The sequence below is a fragment of the Leuciscus leuciscus genome (assembly GCF_965113295.1).
Source record: "Leuciscus leuciscus genome assembly, chromosome: 7".
In the NCBI taxonomy this organism is placed as follows: domain Eukaryota; kingdom Metazoa; phylum Chordata; class Actinopteri; order Cypriniformes; family Leuciscidae; genus Leuciscus; species Leuciscus leuciscus.
This window is the reverse complement of record NC_138731.1, coordinates 25,032,924-25,053,485: the sequence shown is the minus strand read 5'-3', so window position 1 is coordinate 25,053,485 and position 20,562 is coordinate 25,032,924. Positions and strand designations below refer to the sequence as shown.

Genomic DNA, 20,562 nt, shown 5'->3' with positions numbered 1-20,562 from the left:
CTGTATAAAACCTATATGTCTGATCCGATTTTTTAACCAACAAACACGGTGATGCCCAGCTGGAATAGGATGGTTTAGCCAGACCGTTATCGAGAAGATATTGAACACTGGCCTCCATACTTTTACGCTTCTCTAGAGGCAGTCGATAAAACCTCTGCTTAACCGGACGGGCACCCTGTGTGTCAATATCATGCTCGATTAAACTTGTACAGGTCGGAGTGTCCGAAAATAAAGACGAAAATTCAGAAATTAAAAACTTGAACTCATCGCGCTGTCCCCCACTTAAATGCCCCAACATACTATCCAGTTCAGCCAGCTTCTGCGTGTTATTCAAACACCCATGTAAAACTGCATCGTCTGGAAACTGCACCCCATCCTCAGCTGCCACCTGAGCGACGTTCGGCAGCCCCTCTACAACAGCCAAACCCACAGGACTGTCCGCATGATCCCCCACCACCCCCGAAGATGTAGAGTAGTACGGCTTCAGCAAATTAACATGGCACAGCTGCGTTGATCTCCTACGTTCAGGAGTAGACAACAAATAATTTGTCTCAGAGACTTTACGCATGATCGTAAAAGGGCCTAAATACTTTGCTGTCAAAGACGAACCTGGGATGGGCAGCAATGCTACCACCTGATCACCCGGATTAAACACCCTGGCCTCCGCCTTACGATCATACCGCTGTTTCATTCTGTCCTGAGCCGCACTCAGATGTTCCCTAGCCAACTTCCAAGACAAAAATAATTTACGGCGGAAACCATTAACATACTCCACCAAACTGGCAGGGGTTTTTGACTGATCTAATTCAGTGCTCAAAACAGACAAAGATGTTCGTACTTTGTGACCAAAAACTAAGTCATTAGGACAAAACCCTGTGCTTTCTTGAACAACTCCATGGGCCGCCAACAAAAGCCATGGTAAAGCCTCTTCCCAATCCTTCCTCATTTCAATGCAATATGCACGTAACAGAGATTTCAAAGTTGCATGAAAACGTTCCAGCGCCTCCTGGCTTTGAGCATGATAGGCACTGCTCAAATTGTGCTTCACACGTAACAACCTCAAAGCAGCCGCAAACGTTTTGGAGGTGAAGTTTGAACCTCGGTCGCTTTGAATTATCTTCGGGATCCCAAAAACAGAAATAAACTGTGACAAACATTTCATAATGGACTTTGTGGTTATTGCCCTTAACGCATATGCAGCCGGATACCGTGTCGCCTGGCACATTACTGTAAACAGATATGTACATCCAGTTTTCGATGGAGTTAAAGGACCTACACAATCAATAATGATGTGTTCAAACGGCGTGCCTACGGACTGAATGGGCTGTAAGGGAGCAGGCTTAATTGTAGTATTAGGCTTCCCTGCCATTTGACAAAAATGACAAGTTCTCACAAACCTTCTTACGTCCCGCTTGATCCGTGGCCAATAAAAATGTTGTAGTATATGATTATAGGTCTTCTTAACACCAAAATGTCCAGACTCTATGCCATGTGCTGTTTTTAAAACTAAATCGTGATACTTGTCAGGTACCACGACCTGCATCACCTGATCTGCCACATCAGGATCAACACAAGATGACCACTTTCGAAGCAAGAGACCATTTTGCACCAGATAACCTTTACCTGGGTCAGCTGCAGCTAGAGCAAAAAATTTTCCCAGACTCTGATCCTTTCCTTGAGCTTCAACCAGCTCATCATAAGACAACGGCGCAGGTAATTCTGGAATAAACAAACCAGACACAGCCTTCTTAGACACATCAGATTGTGCACCTATCTGCGCGCGAGCCATTGCACGCGCCACAGCGCAGGCAGTAAAAACCTCTGGAAAATCTTGCAAACACTTATCTGGCTCCTCTAATGGTAAAGGCTCAACAGTAACCACAGGCGGTGGGGACACTAAACACCCACCCAAATTATTGCCCAAAATGATATCAATGCCATATACAGGTAAAGAGGGTCTCACGGCAATTGTAATCTCGCCATTTACAAATCCTGAAAATAACTGAACTCTGTGCAAAGGCACTGGGAAAGACTGCAGGCCTATTCCACGAATCAAAACACACTTCCCAGTATCTGATACTGGAGAAAATGGCAAAACTGAAGCACAAATAAAGCTCTCTGAGGCTCCTGTGTCCCTCAAGATTTTCACTGGGACTCTGTGCGCATCCCCCACCCACGAGACAAAACCGTCACTAATGAATGGCGCATAGTTCGACACATCAGACACCCCAGAAGTTTCACGCTCACCCCTAGACACAGCTCCAAGATCTTTCTCCTCACTAGCGTCAGGCTGAACGACATTCAAAACTTCCGAACCAGAGAACTGATCCACATGAAACACAACAGGCCCCTCTGAATGCACAACAGAAGACACGCAACCAACAGCTTTTCCATTTGCAGTTCTGACCTTATTTCGCGCACCCAACACTGGACACTCTCGCTTCCAATGTCCTCTTTCCAAACAATAATTGCACCTCTCACCAACAACCTCAGTCTCCCGTGTTTTATTCTTCATTAAATGATCAAATTTAACCGGACCTGATCGATATTCCCTATGGCCATATTCATAACGTGGAAAATACTCACGTACTTTACTCTTGTGCGTCAACACAAAACCGTCGGCGAGAACAGCAGCCTCCGCAACAGTCTTAACTTCATGCTCATTCACATAAATAGCTATTCTCTCAGGCAAGATATTTTTAAACTGTTCCAGAATCAGCAAATCTCGCAGCGCATCAAACATTTCCACACCCTCAGCGGCAAGCCAACGATTGAAAAAACTACTCAAATCTCTTGCCACTTCGGTATGGGTTTGTCTCTCACCTTTTCGCCAATTTCTGAAACGTTGCCGATAAGCTTCTGGAACAAGTTCATAACATTTTAAGACTGCCTGTTTTACGCTATTATAATTCTTTCTCTCGGCAGGTGCCAAAGCCACAAACGCCTCCTGCGCGCGACCCACTAATACAGTCTGCAAAAGCACTGTTTTGTCCTCGTCCTCCCAACCACGATCAGTGGCTATGTTTTCGAATAAAGAAAAAAAAATATCCGGTTCCCGTTCGTTAAATTTCGGCAGGAACCTTATCATACCAGCTAGATCTGACTTACCGGTAGAATTTCGATCAATTCTCCCCTCAGAAAGTAGTCTCAGCCAAGTTCTTTCTACGTCTCGTTCCTGTTCTTCACTTCTACGTTTTTCTAATTCTAACAAACGGTCTTTCTCTTTTTCATGCACTTCCAAACGTTTCTGCTCACTTTCCTGCTCTAAACGCTTCTCCAGCATCTCTTGTTCCTTCTCCAATTTAAATTGCTCAAATTCCAATCTCTTTTGCTCCAACTCTAATTTCTTTTTCTCCAATTCTATATCCATCTCTATCCTCAACAGTTGTTTTTGTTGTTCAAAGGTTAAATCGCTGGACTTAAGCTGCATTTTAGGCTTAACGATAGACTCAGGAACAGCAGCAATCTCGTTAATTTGTATTTCTGGACTAGGACTGATTGGGGTTACATCAGGCAAAACCTGCTTCTCTTTTAAGAACTTGCGAATAAAACCCACAAATTCCTTCTTCTTGGCGGATTTAAGTACGGCCGGCAACTCAATCGCGTAATACTCGGCCACCTTTAACAATTGTTCCCTAGTTAACCCCACCAACAAACGCTCAGACGGAGCTGCTAAAAACTCCTCCAACATGACCATCAGTACACTTTCCAATCCACAACAAATCCAGCCAAACCGGTTATAAAGTCGATACAGTTCAGGTAACCAGACAGACTAATGCTGGAGCATCCCCCTAACATTCACCCCCCTACTATCCTAACCTATCTTCACACCAAAGTCCAAGAACAAGGATAATTCACTCACCCATACCGCTGGAGTCGTACTGTCCCGACAAAGTCACTCCAGCCGGTGCTCCACGGCGGTGCCCTCGTTCAGACCTCAGTGACAGTAAGCTAGACCCACAACGCCAAAGCGCACTAATTGGGGACAAAACATGGCTCCACAAAATTTCCCGTCCAGCCACCCAAACTGCTACCGAACCTTACTCACCAAACGACTGAAACAAAAACGCCCCTTATCTCAACTCTCCCTCCTAAACACACACACACACAAAATCAGTGTGGCTCTCCCAAAACAATCCGCGAGCTTGACAGACTCAACTTACTTCACTCATTCATAAACCGGCTGAATTACCTAACGCAGCACTACACACACTAGTAACCCACTACTAGGAATTAAAGCAGCCTAACGTTACTTATCAAACTTAAAGACTAAACGGACGAGCCCCCATATGTTACGACCACTTGGCTCATACAGTGATCGCAACATAAGAAGGGAGACCACACCGCTTGCTACATTTAGCAAAGAGTGTTTATTTAACAGAAAATAGAAGTGTATCAGTAAATGTAATGGTTAACCAAAAGTGTAATGTTCATCAGTAGAATGGAACAGGTGGTGAGAGGAGGTAAGTGCGACAAGCGAGGCAGCCCCCAGCCGCACGGACCGACGGCCCGAAGAGGAAAGAGACCCGCGAGCACCCGGAATGCTTCTTTTAACAGGTCATCCATTAACCTTCACGACCAGCCTACAGCTCCACCTGTAGGACTCAAACAGACAGACAGACGGCAACCATAAAACACAGACAAACCACAAGCTGCCCAGCAGCACGGCAAAGCGGGTCATGACAGCACACACAGCTAAAACTGATTTCATACAGGCGTTTGAGGCAGCATAATAGTCTAATAAGCTACAACAGAGAGAGCTTTGGAGATAACTTAGTGAATGTTTAATTTCTTCAATAGTATTTTTTTTTGTGTTAGTGTGTGTGTGTGTGCTAGAATTTAAATCAAAAGTTAAAATATTTGGTCGCTAACATACATTTATACATATCTCAGATCCAATGATTGTGTCACATTCTGTCTACTAAGTATTTCAGTAAAACTTTACATGTTTATTTTAAGAATTATAGTAACATTACAAGAATATTCGATTTGTTAAGAGAAATATGTGTTATCACAAAATATATTTTCAACAATCACTACATTACCGCTAATTTATGAATACACCATACTATTGTTCATTAAATAAACTATTGTTAATGTTTGTTGATAACCCCTTAACATAAATTTATATAACTTAATTTATTGAATTTAATTAAAATATTACAATATGCAGATATTAACATTAACCTAGATTAACTTAAGTGTTTTACAGATTCACATTCTTTTTGACTAATGTAAATGTTAGAAAATTATTATAATTTGTCCTAACAAAATGTGAACACTATGATCTACATACCAAGATTTAGCTAGAATGGCCTCTATTCCAACTTGCACAGTCAGGAATTGACTAACAATAGGTGCTGTATAGTCTTTAGTCTTGGTCTAGTATAAAAGCACAGGTGACAGCAGTCAGTCAACAACCAGAATCAGCTTCAGCTTTTCCTTTCCTACTGAGGATCAGACAGCACAACCATGAAGGTAAACCTTGTTCCAGCTGCCATTTACACATATTTTAACTTCATATGCGTTTTATTTGGTATATTTCACTTTAAATCACTAAAACTTTTATTTTTCAGGTCACCTTTTTTGAGGACAGGAACTTCCAGGGTCGCTCTTACGACTGTATGGGCGACTGTGCTGACATGCACTCCTACATGAGTCGCTGTCACTCTTGCAGAGTGGAGAGTGGATGCTGGATGATGTATGATAATCCCAACTACATGGGAAATGGATATTTCTTTAAAAGGGGCGAGTACGCTGATTACATGTCTATGTTTGGAATGAGCAACTGCATCAGGTCCTGCCGTATGATCCCCATGGTGAGCTCCGCATTGAAGTATTTGTAATAAATGAAATATTTTAATTCATATTTATTTAGAAGCATAAATCAGAGAACTAATTCTAGTTATTGAGGGTTAGAGAAAAATGTTTGAAAATAACAGAGGATCCTATAAGAATGGTGATTTGAGACAGACCTAATTATTGATAGATATTTACATTTTATGTTCATTCTGCCTGACAAACTTGAAAATAATGGACTTCTCTTCCACTACAGCACAGGGGATCCTACAGAATGAGGATCTACGAGAGGGAGAACTTCATGGGTCAGATGTACGAGATGATGGATGACTGTGACAACACCATGGACCGTTACCGCATGTCTCACTGTCAGTCCTGTCATGTGATGGACGGCCACTGGCTCATGTATGAGCAGCCCCACTACAGAGGCAGGATGTCCTACTTCAGGCCTGGAGAGTACAGGAGCTTCAGCAATATGGGTGGCATGAGATTCATGAGCATGAGGCGTATCATGGACTCTTGGTACTAGCATTTCAGTGTGTCTAATAATAAAACTATTTCACGAGAACACTAAACATTGTGTCTTGAAAATCATTATGCCATAAATATCTGCATGAGTAATGGACAAACAAACAAAGTTCTCATGATGCAAAATAAATTAAGAAAAGAAAAAAGAATAATCAATTACTGTATTTTTTTTAAATACATTCTGTGCTAATATTAGGATTTTGGATTTCAAATGACAAGCTACTCAGCTCTTTCGCAGAATAACATGTCTTAACAGTGGAACCATATAGATACAGATACTTTACTTGGATAGCATACTTATCAAAGCTCCTGGTCAAATGACTAGTAATAATTTGTTACATTTATATAGTGCTTTTTCTGAGACCTCAAAGCGCTTTACATAGATGGGGGAATCTCCTCAACCACCACCAATGTGCAGCATCCACTTGAATGATGCGACGGCAGCCATATTGCGCCAGAACGCCCACCACACACCAGCTTACTGGTGGAGAGGAGACAGTGATGAAGCCAATCAGTATATATGGGGATGATTAGGAGGCCATGATGGACAGAGGCCAAGGGGCAAATTTGGCCAGGATGCCAAAGGGTAGTAGTACCCTTTGTTAGAACTGAAGTCCAACGACATAAAAAAATGAAATTTCATGTGGTTTGGAATACAGAGCAGATCCTCAACAACAAAAAAAGGTAACACCTTGTTTCCTAAAAATCATCTAAAAAAGAATGTGTTCAAGGAACACCCAAAGGCCAAAGATTGATCTACTGTATGAGGCACACCATACATTTTTCATGTGTTAAGTCAAATAGCTCATTTAATGTGGTGGTGATCTGACAGATATGATTCACAAACGTCCACAAGATTGTCAACCTTGTCCAAAGAAATGTTATGATCTACAGTGTCAAATTCAGCACCAAGTTCTAGTAAAACTACACTCTAAAAACTCCTGGGTTATTTCTTCAACCCATTTTCTGGGTTATTTGTGTTGGGTTAAAATTATGGGTTATTTTTTCAGAGAGTAACCATTTTCTGGGTTATAGGGCTAATATTTTGACCCAATTCATGGGTTGTTTGGGTTTCTGGGTTATTTTTCAAAGAGTAACCCATGTTCTGGGTTATAGGGTTGGCTTTCTCTCTCTCTCTCTCTCGCAGTTGTTCTGGAATTTTCTCACAACAGTCGTTTGAAATAACCGTCGCTTCGCGCTCGATCCGTTTTGGCCTGTGCTTCATCGGTGCAACTTCATCTATATTCAAGGTAAGAGAGTATTTTCAGTGTTGATGTAATGTTAACTTTTCTGTGTCCATGTCCCTGTTGCTAGTTTAGCACCATTTGCTAAAAAAAAATACGTTGTTACGTTGAGACTAGCGTCAGCCGTGGTAATTCTGTGGTTGGCATGTAGCCGCGGCTATCACGACAACATCTAGGACAACTCGAGGTAACGTTATCGCACACCGGACGCGATTTTGAACACGGTCCTGAGCCGTTGCTGGGTGCCGCGGACAGACCGCCGGTGTGTGTGTGTGTGTCCGTTACACTGTGTTCAAATGTGTTCGAATTTTATAGACGCTGCGCTTCGCGTCCGGTGTGCGAGCCTCTTGAGAGAGTGCACGTCCGGTGAGCGATACCTCGAGTTGTCCTAGACGCGACGCGGCGCTTCTCGTCCGGTGTGCGAGCCCCATAGCCTGCAACATGACGAGCGACGAGGCAACACAATAGTTTAGTTATGTTTACCAGCTGTGCCGTGCTTAATATTATACAGTGCTCTACTGGCTGAAGTAGTGAGAGTTAAAGAAGCGGGTCAAGTCTTCAAATTGTTGCTAACCTCTAACGTTATATTGCTATGTTTTCTCCAGGTCATTTTGAATGGACAGTTTTGTCGCTGATAAGCTAACTGAGTGGCAGCTGTCTGAGCTGACAGAGAATTTTAGAGGTGAGCATTTTACTCTTATTGCCCTTATATCATCTCTCTATACCTACATTTTTTTTTTAATAAGACTTAAATGTGTCAGTGCAAGATTTTGTGAAAGTCACAACTTCTTCGACAGTGGGGTATGTACAACCCTAAAAGATTATTGTGCCTTGTCTTTAAGCTGTTATGCATAAGAATGGGCTGTCATTACACTTTTTAATGAAAGAAAATATGTAATTCACACAAAATGGGTAATGTTAATGCTGCAAAAGAACCACATTAGTTAACTAGCAATTTGGGCCACAAAAAAAAAAAAAAAAAAAAAAAAAAAGCCACTGCATTCCCTTAAAAGTGATTATTTGTTAGCTTGATAATGAAAGAGTGTCTGGTGAGTGGTTCACAATTGTCTCGACTTATTAACAATACTCATGTTGTCTTGTTTTCTGTCTTTCAGATAGATGAGGAGGCATTTCTTCTCTTTGATGAGGACACTATCAAAAATCTTGTCCCCAAAGTTGGCCCCAGGCTTAAATTCCTGAGGCTCTTCTGAGAATTGTTGTTTATTTTTCTATTTTTTATTTCTAATATTGTTATTACAGTGTGACCTAAAACAAATATGAAAATAAACATGTCCAAGTGTGTATTTTTTCTTATAGATTTTTATTTAATGCAATAAAAATTTAAAAGTGCTTGAAGTGTGTAATATAATGTAAAACAAAGTTTTATTTTCTGAAATAAGGCATACTGGGATAGTGACCCAAGTTAGGTTATTTTTGACCCAACTCCTGGGTTAAAAAAGGATCAACTAATTTTTGGGTTATTTCTACCCAGATGTTGGGTTTTTTTAAACCCAACATTTGGGTCAGGTATTTAAACCAGAATTTGGGTCAAAAAGCATAACCCAATTTTCTGAGTTGAAATAACCCATAAATTAGTTGGTCCCTTTTTAACCCAGGAGTTGGGTCAAAAATAACCCATAATGGGTTATTTTTGACCCAGGAGTTTTTAGAGTGTAGTTGAGTTATACAACTTTGTGTCAGATTATATCTGAAATCTGTTCCCACAAATATCCGAGTGAACAAAAGATCAAGTAAACAACGATGCAACAGGTAAGGTAAGGTAAGGTAAGGTAAGGTAAGGTAAGGTAAGGGCTTTCTCTGCCAATGCTCCCACACTCTGGAACAGTCAACCCCTCCACGTCTGCTCTGCCCCATCCCTGCCCACCCCCCATTTGTTAAGCGACCTTGGGTACCATGAAAGGTGCTGTATAAGTCCAAGTTATTATTAACATTATTATTATACTCTTTTGATCAACACCATAAAGTATCAGATGACATAAAAAAATTGTTTATTTATAGACACCAAGATATTTATATGAAGGGACCTGTGTGATGGATGATCACAGGCCTGTGATCACTAACTCCTCTGGGTCAAACACCATCTCATTTGTCTTATTGACATTCAGAGCTAGGTGGTTGTCTTCACACCAAATCATAAACCTTCCAATCTCTGAAAAATATTCAGACAAGTCCCCTTTCTTTTTCAATAAACCTAAAATTGCAGTATCATCTGAGAATGTAATGATGTAATTATTAGAATAACACCTTCTGCAATCATCCGTGTACAAGGTGAACAAAACCGGTGAACTAACACAGCCCTGAGGGGCTCCTGTGCTTAAAGTTCTAAATTCAGATAGTGTTCCATTAACTCTGACCTGCTGCCTGCGATTGGTTAAGAAAGAATAATACCATTTTATAATAAAAGGATGAACTTTAAAATCATTCAGCCTCACAATTAAGAATTTCGGCTGCAGCATATTAAAAGCTGAGCTAAAATCTACAAATAAAAGACATGCATACGAGCTAGAATCCTCTAGATGCCTTTTTATGAAATGTGCTATGGCTATAACAGCATCATCTGTACTTCTATTGCTCATATGCAAATTGAAATGGGTCTGATAGACCGCTGACCTCTGTTTTTACTAAATTAATCATAATTTTCTCAAAACACTTCATTACTATTGAAGTAGGTGCCACTGGATGATATACTCATTCTCCTTACAGCTAACCTTTTTTGGGACAGGGATAATAATAGAACTCTTCCAAATTGAGGGAACTGTATGCTTGTCTAAAGACTTCTAATAAATGGGGCACCAGGCTTCTGCTGCTCTTCACTGCATGATTTCAATAATCGCCCAGAAATGTCATCTGGCCCAGAAGCCTTGCTGGGACAGACATGTGAAAACAGTCTCTCCACCATATGCTGGTCAATAGTTACTTTAGAGTAATCCAATACAGATAAAGCATCCAGTACAGTTTCCTGCTCCTTTGAGAAGTCTCTTACTTCTGTAACCCCAGTAATGATACCCGCTATATTAAAGCTGGGGCCTGGGTAAGTATTCGTGTCACTATTATGATTACCTATAATAATCACATGTATTCCATTCCCTTCAGCAGCAATAAAGACTATTGAATCAAATACTTGTCTTATGAGTCTTTTTATGTATTTTGAATGTGAAATGTAATAAAATAAAATATGAAAATTCAAAACAGTCTTTTGGAATAAAATAAAATATCAAATTAAATAAGTTTAAAGGATTTACAATTTCAGAAAATAAACCAAACACTTATCTCACAAGTGTTAAACACCCTCAAATGTATAACTGTTTAACTCAATAACACAGTCTTCAAATATACTCAATGAACTACTCAGTAATTTAAATCAAAACTCACTTAAATGGGCCCACATTCACGCTCTCATTCACACACACACTCTACGTTGCAGGCCTGATGTTTTCCCGAACGCGATGTGTCCCGCGATACGACCAGGTCGACGACAGCGCGCGCGAGCGGCTGTCTCACTCTCCCGCGATGCAACAGAGGAACTCCGGGCTTTTCCGGTCACCCGGAGCGCTATCTGTTGTGACGATCTATCCCTCGTTGCCAGAGGAACTCCGGGCTTTTCCGGTCACCCGGAGCGCTATCTGGTTCGCCTCCCGAATGTGATCGGCTCGTTGCTCGCGCGAATCACCTCACGAGCGCATGGAGTGAAATCCAGGACGAATATCACAAATAATTGCTAAATAAAGTTCTTATTAGCAAAGCAACAATACCAATGACTGATTAAGTCTGTATATACGGGATTATCGTGTGAAAATCCTAATATTTAGCCTTCACAATCTTTTCCTCGTCCGACTCGTCTCGTTTCTCCTTCCTCTCCCTATCATTCAGCCACGCCCTTCCTCTCATCAATTGCGTCATACGTCAGTACGTAAATCAGATATTAAACATTAAATAATATTATATATAATTATATAACTATATAAATACAAATGAAAACACTGTAAAGGCACAGACTAAATAAAATATACAAATTATAATGTAAAATAAACTTTACTTTCAAATTTAGTTTCTTTAGGCTCACCGGGCTACACCCTCCCCCTTCTAAATGTTTGAGGTCCTCATCAAACTTTTGGGACTTTACAGGTGTTTAATTCTTTTTCTCTCAGGTACTCTACTGCATTTATGGCAAGTAGCAAGAGGGTGGCACCACACAGTGTTACAATTACTTCTCCAACCCTCTGAAACAAAACTGCAGTGCACCGGCATACCACGGGTAATGGTATATATTGGGCGGTTTGTAGATTTACCTAACTCATCATAACTGAGTTTTACTACAGGCTTTATTTCTCTTTTAGACCTAATTTCTCTAGCTGGCTCCAGACCATAGGGATTATTTTCACCGTCAGGTTCTTCAGGAAAAGGTAAGTTATTCCCTTCTACCACTGGAGTGTTAGGTCTTTCAACTTCTTGCGTTGTGTCATCATCATGTCTTTCTCTTTCCAGAGTGTCACCCATCCTCTTTGGCTCAGAATCTTCAATAAAGTGTATCACTTTTCCCTCACTGTTGTCACTTTTTGATTCACTCTCTACAGGAACAGACACTCTTCTTTCCTGTAGAACAGACCTTAGATTCTGGGACTCTGGTAATCTTCGAAGTTCTTCCAGACTTTCTAAAGGTATGTATGCATCAACATTCTCACAATCTGAAGATAACTCATCCTCATCATACATTTCCTCCACAGGTACATCAGTTGTTCCTGCTTCATGTAGAGGAATTAGTCTGGGACCTTGTTGCTGGTCTCTGAGATACTTTCTTTTCCTCTGTCTCTTTTGGCATTCTTACCAGATATCCTATAGGCAGAAGATGATTTCTATGCAATGTCTTGACAATTCCCTTACCTTTCTCAGGTTTTACACGGTAGACAGGTAAGTTTGGCATCTTACTGACGACCACATACGGTAAGGAACTCCATTTGTTTCCCAGTTTGTTCTTTCCTGTGACTCCTAGATTTCTCAGTAGAACTCGATCTCCTTCTTCAAGTATTTGGTCTCAAACTCTCTTATCATGAAGTCTTTTGTTCTTCTGGTGGCTCTTGTCTGCAGCATCTGAAGCTACTTGGTAGGCCCTTTTTAGGTCTGTTCTTAGCTTAGATACATATTGCTGGTAATTTTCTGCTTCGCCTTCAGATGAGACAGAGAAACAGAGATCAATTGGGAGTCTTGCTTCTCGTCCAAACATGAGGACATAGGGAGAATATCCGGTTGCGTCGTTTCTTGTACAATTATAAGCATGTACTAGTTGACTGACATGCTGACTCCACTTTTGCTTCTGAGACTTGTCAAGAGTCCCAAGCATCGACAGCAAAGTTCGGTTGAACCGTTCTGGCTGCGGGTCCCCCTGCGGATGATATGGAGTCGTTCTTGACTTTTGAATCCCCAACATTTTCAGCAACTCATGGATTAACTTGCTTTCAAAGTCACGTCCCTGATCCGAATGTATACGTGCTGGTAATCCGTAGTGAACAAAATACCTTTCACATAACACTTTGGCAACTGTGAGAGCTTTTTGGTCTTTCGTCGGAAAAGCTTGAGCGTACCTAGTATAGTGATCAGTAACTACCAGGATGTTGAACACTCCTCGTGAATCAGGCTCCAGGGACAAGAAATCAATACAAACAAGATCCATGGGACCATTGCTGGTGATCTGCTTCAAAGGTGCGGCTCTTTGGGGTTGTGTCTTACGAAGAATACACTTTCCGCAGTTCTTCACATACTGGTCAATTTCATTTGACATCTTTGGCCAATAGAAACGATCTTTTATCAAGACAGTGGTCTTATCTACTCCTAGATGCCCAGTTTCATCATGCAGGGACTGTAAGACCATGGACCGATACTTCTGCGGTAAAACAAGTTGAAGACACTCTTCATGTTGTTGTCTCTTTACAACCCGGAATAATAGTCCTCTCCTTACTACAAGTTTGGATCCTTCTTTCTGTAGTAGGTGTACTTCAGGATCTTTGTCCCTGGATAATGAAAACAACTGCCCTTTTTTCACAGCATGTCTCACTGGAGAAATAACAGGGTCTTCTTCCTGAGCTTTTATTAAGTCATGGGAACTCAAATGCTCAAGGGAACCAACGTCTAGTCTGGTGGGAAATGCATAGCATTCAGGTATGACTTCAGGGGACACTCCTAACTGCTCTACACACTTTTGAGTGTTCGTTGTCTTGCACAGGGCCTGAATACCAGAAGGTGATATTTCTTGCCAATCTTGTTCTTCTGCAGTGGAAGAAAAATTGTGCGACAGAGCATCAGCATCAATGTTGTTTTTTCCAGGTTTATACTGTATGTTGAAGTTGTATGTGGAAAGCGCAGCTAACCACCGGTGACCAGCTGCATTGAGCTTTGCAGTGGTAAGTATGTAAGTAAGTGGGTTGTTGTCTGTTCTTACTGTAAATCGTGCACCATACAAGTAATCATGAAACTTGTCTACCACTGCCCACTTGAGTGCTAAAAACTCAAGTTGGTAGACAGGGTAACGCTGTTCAGATGCCTTCAGCTTGCGGCTGGCATATGCTACTGGCCTTAAGCCTTCTGGGTACTCCTGGTTTAAAACTGCTCCCAACCCATTCAGGCTGGCGTCTACATGCAGAATGTAGGGCCTGGTTGAATCAGCAAATGCCAACACTGGTGCGTTAGTAAGACAATGGATGACCTTCTTGAATGCCTCCGTACATTCTTCCGTCCACCTGCCCCCAAAAGCTTCAGACTCCTTGTAGTAAATCCCTTTGTTCTTTACTGCTCTCTTGCCATGCAGAGTAGGCAGATATCCCTCGGTGAGCTCAGTAAGGGGTCTGACTATAGCAGAGTAATTTGCTATGAAGCGCCTGTAGTACCCACAGAATCCCAGGAATGATCTGAGGGATTTCAAATCAGTGGGTTGCTTCCAATTGGTCACAGCTTCAACCTTTGCGGGATCGGTGGCAATACCCTTCTCAGAAATGATATGCCCCACATATTTGACCTGAGGTTGACAGAACTGGCACTTGTCAAGTTAAACTTTTAATCCACTTTCTTCAAGTCTATCTAGGACTTTTAGCAGACGTTCTTCATGTTCTTCTAGTGTTTTACCGAACACTATGAGATCGTCCAAGTACACAAGTACTTCCAACAGATTCATGTCCCCTACGGCCTTTTCCATTAATCTCTGGAACGTAGCAGGGGCTCCAGAGATTCCTTGTGGCATCCTTTCAAACTGATAGAACCCAAGCGGGCATATGAAAGCGGTCTTGTCCTTGTCTTCATCAGCCATCTGGATCTGATAATACCCGCTCCTTAGATCTAAAACGGAGAACCATCTGCTGCCCGTAAGACAATCTAAAGCTTCGTCAATCCTCGGCACTGTGTATTGATCTGGGATGGTTCTTGTGTTTAGGGTTCTATAGTCGATACACATACGCACCGTTCCATTCTTCTTTCTGGCCACAACAATAGGGGAAGCATATGAACTCCTGGACTCTTTGATGATTCCAGCGGCCAACAACTCATGAAGATGACGGCGTATGTCATCAATGTCAGCAGGTGCTAGCCTACGGGATCTCTCTCGAAATGGGGTGCTGTCACTCAGGCGAATGTGGTGTTCCACTCCTTTAGCACATCCAACATCCCATTCATGGAGTGAAAAGACATTCGTTCTCTCCGACAGTTTTTGGGAAAGCCTATCCTTCCAACATTTTGGAATCGGTGAATCTCCAAAATTAAACAAGCATGGATCTACTGGTGATCCCCTTGCTGAATGTTTTTTCTCCACAGTAGTAGCAACTTCAGTGGTGTATCCAGCACAGGGAATCGGTTCACTTGGATCGCTGATGAGGGAATGATAGTAGGCTTTACTAGAACCTCAGCAGGACTACTAGAGGTTGACGGTTGATCAACAACTAAGATGCTCTTGTCAATGGATTGCATCAACTTGACTTTGCAGGTAGCTTTACACTCACTCCTTGGCGGAATACTGAGTGGACCTGGACCTGACCAGTGAATTTCAGTTTGTCTGTTCTCTGGCTTCCATTTTGAACGTCTTTGCCTTCTGAAGATTTATTGGCATTGTGCTAACAATGTCTACTCCAGCAGACTCTTTACAAAGCTGGGCTAAGCGCTGGAACATACTGGCATTGGTACCAATGAGTAATGGAACCTGTTTGGGTCCATGAGGCTCTGGACACACTAAAGCCAACACACTGATGGATTGTTGCACTCCTGTCAACTTCTCCGGAAATTGCAACTGCACTTCCACATAGCCACGATATGGGAAACTAGAATCACTCAAGCCCCAGACAGCTAGTCCAGAAATGGGGTGAATTGGAGTATCAGCCAGGTATTGGTTATACCATTCTTCAAAGATAATGGTTACTACAGATCCACTGTCCAGCAAAGCTTGACAAGGCGTTCCATTTACCTTCACTGGAATAACAGAAGATGGTCCCACTAGTCCTTCAGGGATACTGATGGATGGTTTGACTTGAACCACACTTCTCTTCACAGAACAGTTATGTTCCTCTTCGGGAGCCTCTTCATTCTTCTGTTTTCCTCTAGCTTTTCTCAGAGATTGAATGAGCTTCTGAATCACTTTCTTCTCATTTACAGGAGCTTTGCATTTTGAAGCAATGTGTCCGTCACCTCCACACCTGTAGCAGAAGTAATCTTCTGAGCTTTTTGAAGATCCGGATACTTTTGATCGGGTGAACTTCACTGAACATGCTTGGTTTCCTTCTGAAGAAGTTTCTTTCTCCACTTTAGATGATGGTTGTACAGCCATCACTTTCACTTGCTGTCTGAGTTTTTTCACTTCTTTCTTCAGAGCTTGTACCTCATAACTTTCATCAGTGAACTCTGAGGCTTGCTGGCTTTTATGTTTCTTTTCAGCAATCACATCATCCTTTGACTTAACGGTTAACTCTGCCACCATAGCTCGTAAGTCTTTGATCTCAGTTGCAAGCTCTTGAAAGAATGGATCTTTGATATTCTCACTTCCAACTTGCACTTGACGAACTGTTGGATTAGACTTTCGTCTTTCAGCTTCTCGTACCTCCTCTTCCCGAATCTCATGTAGCAGATCTAGGAAATCAGGTGGGTTACTCTTTCGTTCCCTTAGCCGTAACTGAAGCAGCATGATGTCAGACTGGGTTGCTCCTCTGATGAGCTGCTCCAGACGTGCTTTTCCAGCAGACTGGGCAGGTAGGCCTCCCCTTTGTACAACCCTGATCAAGATTTTCTCTAGTCTCCTCAGAAAATCCGACAAGCATTCTCCATGACGTTGCCGTAGTGCTCTGAACTTGAAATACAGATCTTCACCAGACTCTGAGCTTCCAAAAGCACTTTCAATAGCTGCTAGGTACTCTTTTGGAGATGCTTCAGCATTGGTAAACCTTACTGCTTGGATAATCTCCAAGGCTGGTCCACGCAAACTCTCCACAATCCTTAACTTCTTTTCTTTTTCGGAACGATCACTTTCCTCAACCATGAGCATTGCTTGTTCCATCCAATTCTCTAAATTATCCTCTCCGCCCGGAATGGGAGTGATACCCGAAAAGGTCCTCAGCCGTCTAAAAGAACTGCTATCACTTGAGATTTTGGTGGTTTTAGCAAGCAATTCACCCACCGCCCTGATGATAGACTCAGGCGTAGAAGCATTTAACAAGTTAGGTGAACTTGATCCTTGACGTTCTTCTCTTAGCACTGATTCATCAGGCGCGACGAAACTTTCCCCTTCTCCATCCAAAGCATTACCCTCCATTCTGTTAGCACTCAGGATCCATGGGTATGATCCATCAGCAGGCAATACATCAAGAGGAAGTCTCTCTGCTTGCACCTTCTCACGACATTCACAGAGAACTATCAGAGACTGTGATTCTTGGCTATACATCCGTCCTCTTACCCTGACTCTTCCAAGGGCTTTGATAGAATGCATAGTGTCTTCAATTTTAGAAACATCTGTCTCTTCTGGAATTCTACTTACAATGATGGCATACTCGGGATCAATGCCTTCACCTCGACACCAACTTTTCAAGTCAGGGACTGAGATAGGGGTCTGCAAATGAGCCATAGCTAGAGCTAAACTGTTACTTTCTACTAGAACACACACACACACACAAAAAAAACTCTTTTACTAGGCTAATGCTGCTGTAGTAATAAGGGAAATGGATCCCAGCGGTGCCTCCAATTTATGTAACCCCAGTAATGATACCCGCTATATTAAAGCTGGGGCCTGGGTAAATATTCGTGTCACTATTATGATTACCTATAATAATCACATGTATTCCATTCCCTTCAGCAGCAATAAAGACTATTGAATCAAATACTTGTCTTATGAGTCTTTTTATGTAGGCTATTTTGAATGTGAAATGTAATGAAATAAAATATGAAAATTCAAAACAGTCTTTTGGAATAAAATTAAATATCAAATTAAATAAGTTTAAAGGATTTAAAATTTCAGAAAATAAACCAAACACTTATCTCACAAGTGTTAAACACCCTCAAATGTATAACTGTTTAACTCAATAACACAGTCTTCAAATATACTCAATGAACTACTCAGTAATTTAAATCAAAACTCACTTAAATGGGCCCACATTCACGCTCTCATTCACACACACACTCTACGTTGCAGGCCTGATGTTTTCCCGAACGTGATGTGTCCCGCGATACGACCAGGTCGACGACAGCGCGCGCGAGCGGCTGTCTCACTCTCCCGCGATGCAACAGAGGAACTCCGGGCTTTTCCGGTCACCCGGAGCGCTATCTGTTGTGACGATCTATCCCTCGTTGCCAGAGGAACTCCGGGCTTTTCCGGTCACCCGGAGCGCTATCTGGTTCGCCTCCCGAATGTGATCGGCTCGTTGCTCGCGCGAATCACCTCACGAGCGCATGGAGTGAAATCCAGGACGAATATCACAAATAATTGCTAAATAAAGTTCTTATTAGCAAAGCAACAATACCAATGACTGATTAAGTCTGTATATACGGGATTATCGTGTGAAAATCCTAATATTATTTAGCCTTCACAATCTTTTCCTCGTCCGACTCGTCTCGTTTCTCCTTCCTCTCCCTATCATTCAGCCACGCCCTTCCTCTCATCAATTGCGTCATACGTCAGTACGTAAATCAGATATTAAACATTAAATAATATTATATATAATTATATAACTATATACATGAAAACACTGTAAAGGCACAGACTAAATAAAATATACACATTATAATGTAAAATAAACGTTACTTTCAAATTTAGTTTCTTTAGGCTCACCGGGCTACACTTCATACCTACAATAAAAATTGTTCAACTAATTTGCCTTTGGCCCCTCATCTATCACATTGATAGATCTTTTGGCTGGAGCTATATTTGTCATATATTTCATAGAATCCCATAATTTTTTAGTGTTAGTCAAACAATGAATTTCAAATGTCTCCCTCTCCTTCCTCCTAGCTTCCCTTAGTTTATAGTTCAATTCCTTATGTGCATATTTCATAGCTACAAGGTCCCCTCTCCTAAATGCCATTTTTGTTTGTACTATGCACTATTTAATTTCCTTAGATATATCAGATTAATTATTTTTGTATATAGTTATTAATTTATACATTTTTGGTTTAACACATTATCTTTACAGAAATGTATGTAATCTGTAATAGTCTCCAAGTCCAAACTTTGAAAGAGGTTCCAGTTGGTGCAGGAGAAGCATCCTTTTAAGGTTTCAATACTATCATTATTCCACACATATACAGTTTTAGTTTGTGGTTTGCACAGTCTTTGAGAATGGTTGTACATAAAACACCAAAGTGCATATATTCTGTGATTGGAATAGTTGCTCAGGCAATACCATAGATTATTTCACAGGCACAACTCAGAAAAAAGTAGATCTGATGATGGATATCTTTTACACACTGATTTAATATGTATGTATATATATATATATATATATATATATATATATATATATATATATATATATATATATATATATATATATATATATATATATATTTAATGTACTATGCTGATATTGCAGTTTTTGAGGCTTGCCTTAACTTCCTATAGTGCACCCCACTATCCAGTATTAAATCTATTTAAATTTTAGCTGGACTGCAATTTGATCTACTACCACCGTTGTGCTGATACTCACCTGAATTACCTTTTGCTCATCTGTGTTAAATAAAATAAAGAAACGTCTATTTGACTTTATCCCTGTCTTGAGTCTCTGTTCCATAACACATAGCTCAGCATTTGATTATGTAAAAATGTATAGACAAATAATTTTAAACTCTTTTTTTATAATTAACTGGCAACCAATGTATGTCTTTCAGAAGGGGAGTGACAAGCGTAATTTTTTTTACATTTCAGAAATCTCGCTGCTGCATTTTGAACCACTTGTAAATTAGAAATTTGCGACTTTGATATACTTTACACTGTTAGACTTTTCTGTAATTTCTACAGTTATTTACTTTAAATCCCCCAGTATTATACTGCTATTTCTCTTTACAGTAAATAACTGTGATTCCCATTGCATCATGGGAATTTCCTGTGACGTCTAACACCACATACAGTGACTTACTGTATTTTTAAAATTTGCTGTATACTACTGTATTTGTCTAACACCACATACAGAGACTTACTGTATTTTTTTAAAATTTGCTGTATACTACTGTATTTGACGTAACGGTCTCTCTGGCTGGCACCATTCCATCGTGCTTTTTATTTCCTAATTTTTGCCTTACACTGCGTGTCTACAACGCTATAATAGCCAGAGACTGTCTATATTGGACACATTGAAGCGACCGGACCGGACCATTAATGCAAAATGCGAACCTGTTTGTCCCTTGTCAGAAATAGCACGAGCGCTTGGACTCGGAGTACCGTACGTCAGAAATATAACGGCGCATAATTTGTCTTGTCGTGTCGTGTCGTGTCGTGCCGGAGCATCCAGTGTAATATCAC

At 41.1% G+C, this 20,562-nt stretch overlaps 1 protein-coding gene and 1 long non-coding RNA gene across 2 annotated transcripts; both read left to right on the top strand.

The window, feature by feature from the left end:
* Positions 1 to 5,322: 5,322 nt before the first annotated feature.
* On the top strand, positions 5,323 to 6,348 carry LOC309502951 (gamma-crystallin M2-like). Its single transcript, XM_082175625.1, has 2 exons — positions 5,323 to 5,819; positions 6,056 to 6,348. Exons 1-2 carry the CDS (start codon positions 5,625 to 5,627, stop codon positions 6,326 to 6,328), a joined length of 468 nt encoding a protein of 155 aa, XP_082031751.1. The 5' UTR covers positions 5,323 to 5,624; the 3' UTR covers positions 6,329 to 6,348.
* Positions 6,349 to 7,243: 895 nt separating this feature from the next.
* LOC309502959 lies at positions 7,244 to 9,072 on the top strand. Its single transcript, XR_014207437.1, has 3 exons — positions 7,244 to 7,577; positions 8,177 to 8,253; positions 8,687 to 9,072. It is a non-coding gene; the product is annotated as an uncharacterized lncRNA (long non-coding RNA).
* The last annotated feature ends 11,490 nt before the right edge of the window (positions 9,073 to 20,562 follow it).

What these genes read in the sequence shown, in the direction of transcription:
- LOC309502951 (XM_082175625.1), top strand. Translation starts at nt 5,625, where the DNA reads ATGGGCGACTGTGCTGACATGCACTCCTACATGAGTCGCTGTCACTCT. An exon ending in CCTGCCGTATGATCCCCATG is followed by an intron (nt 5,820 to 6,055) that starts GTGAGCTCCGCA and finishes CTTCCACTACAG; the next exon opens with CACAGGGGATCCTACAGAAT.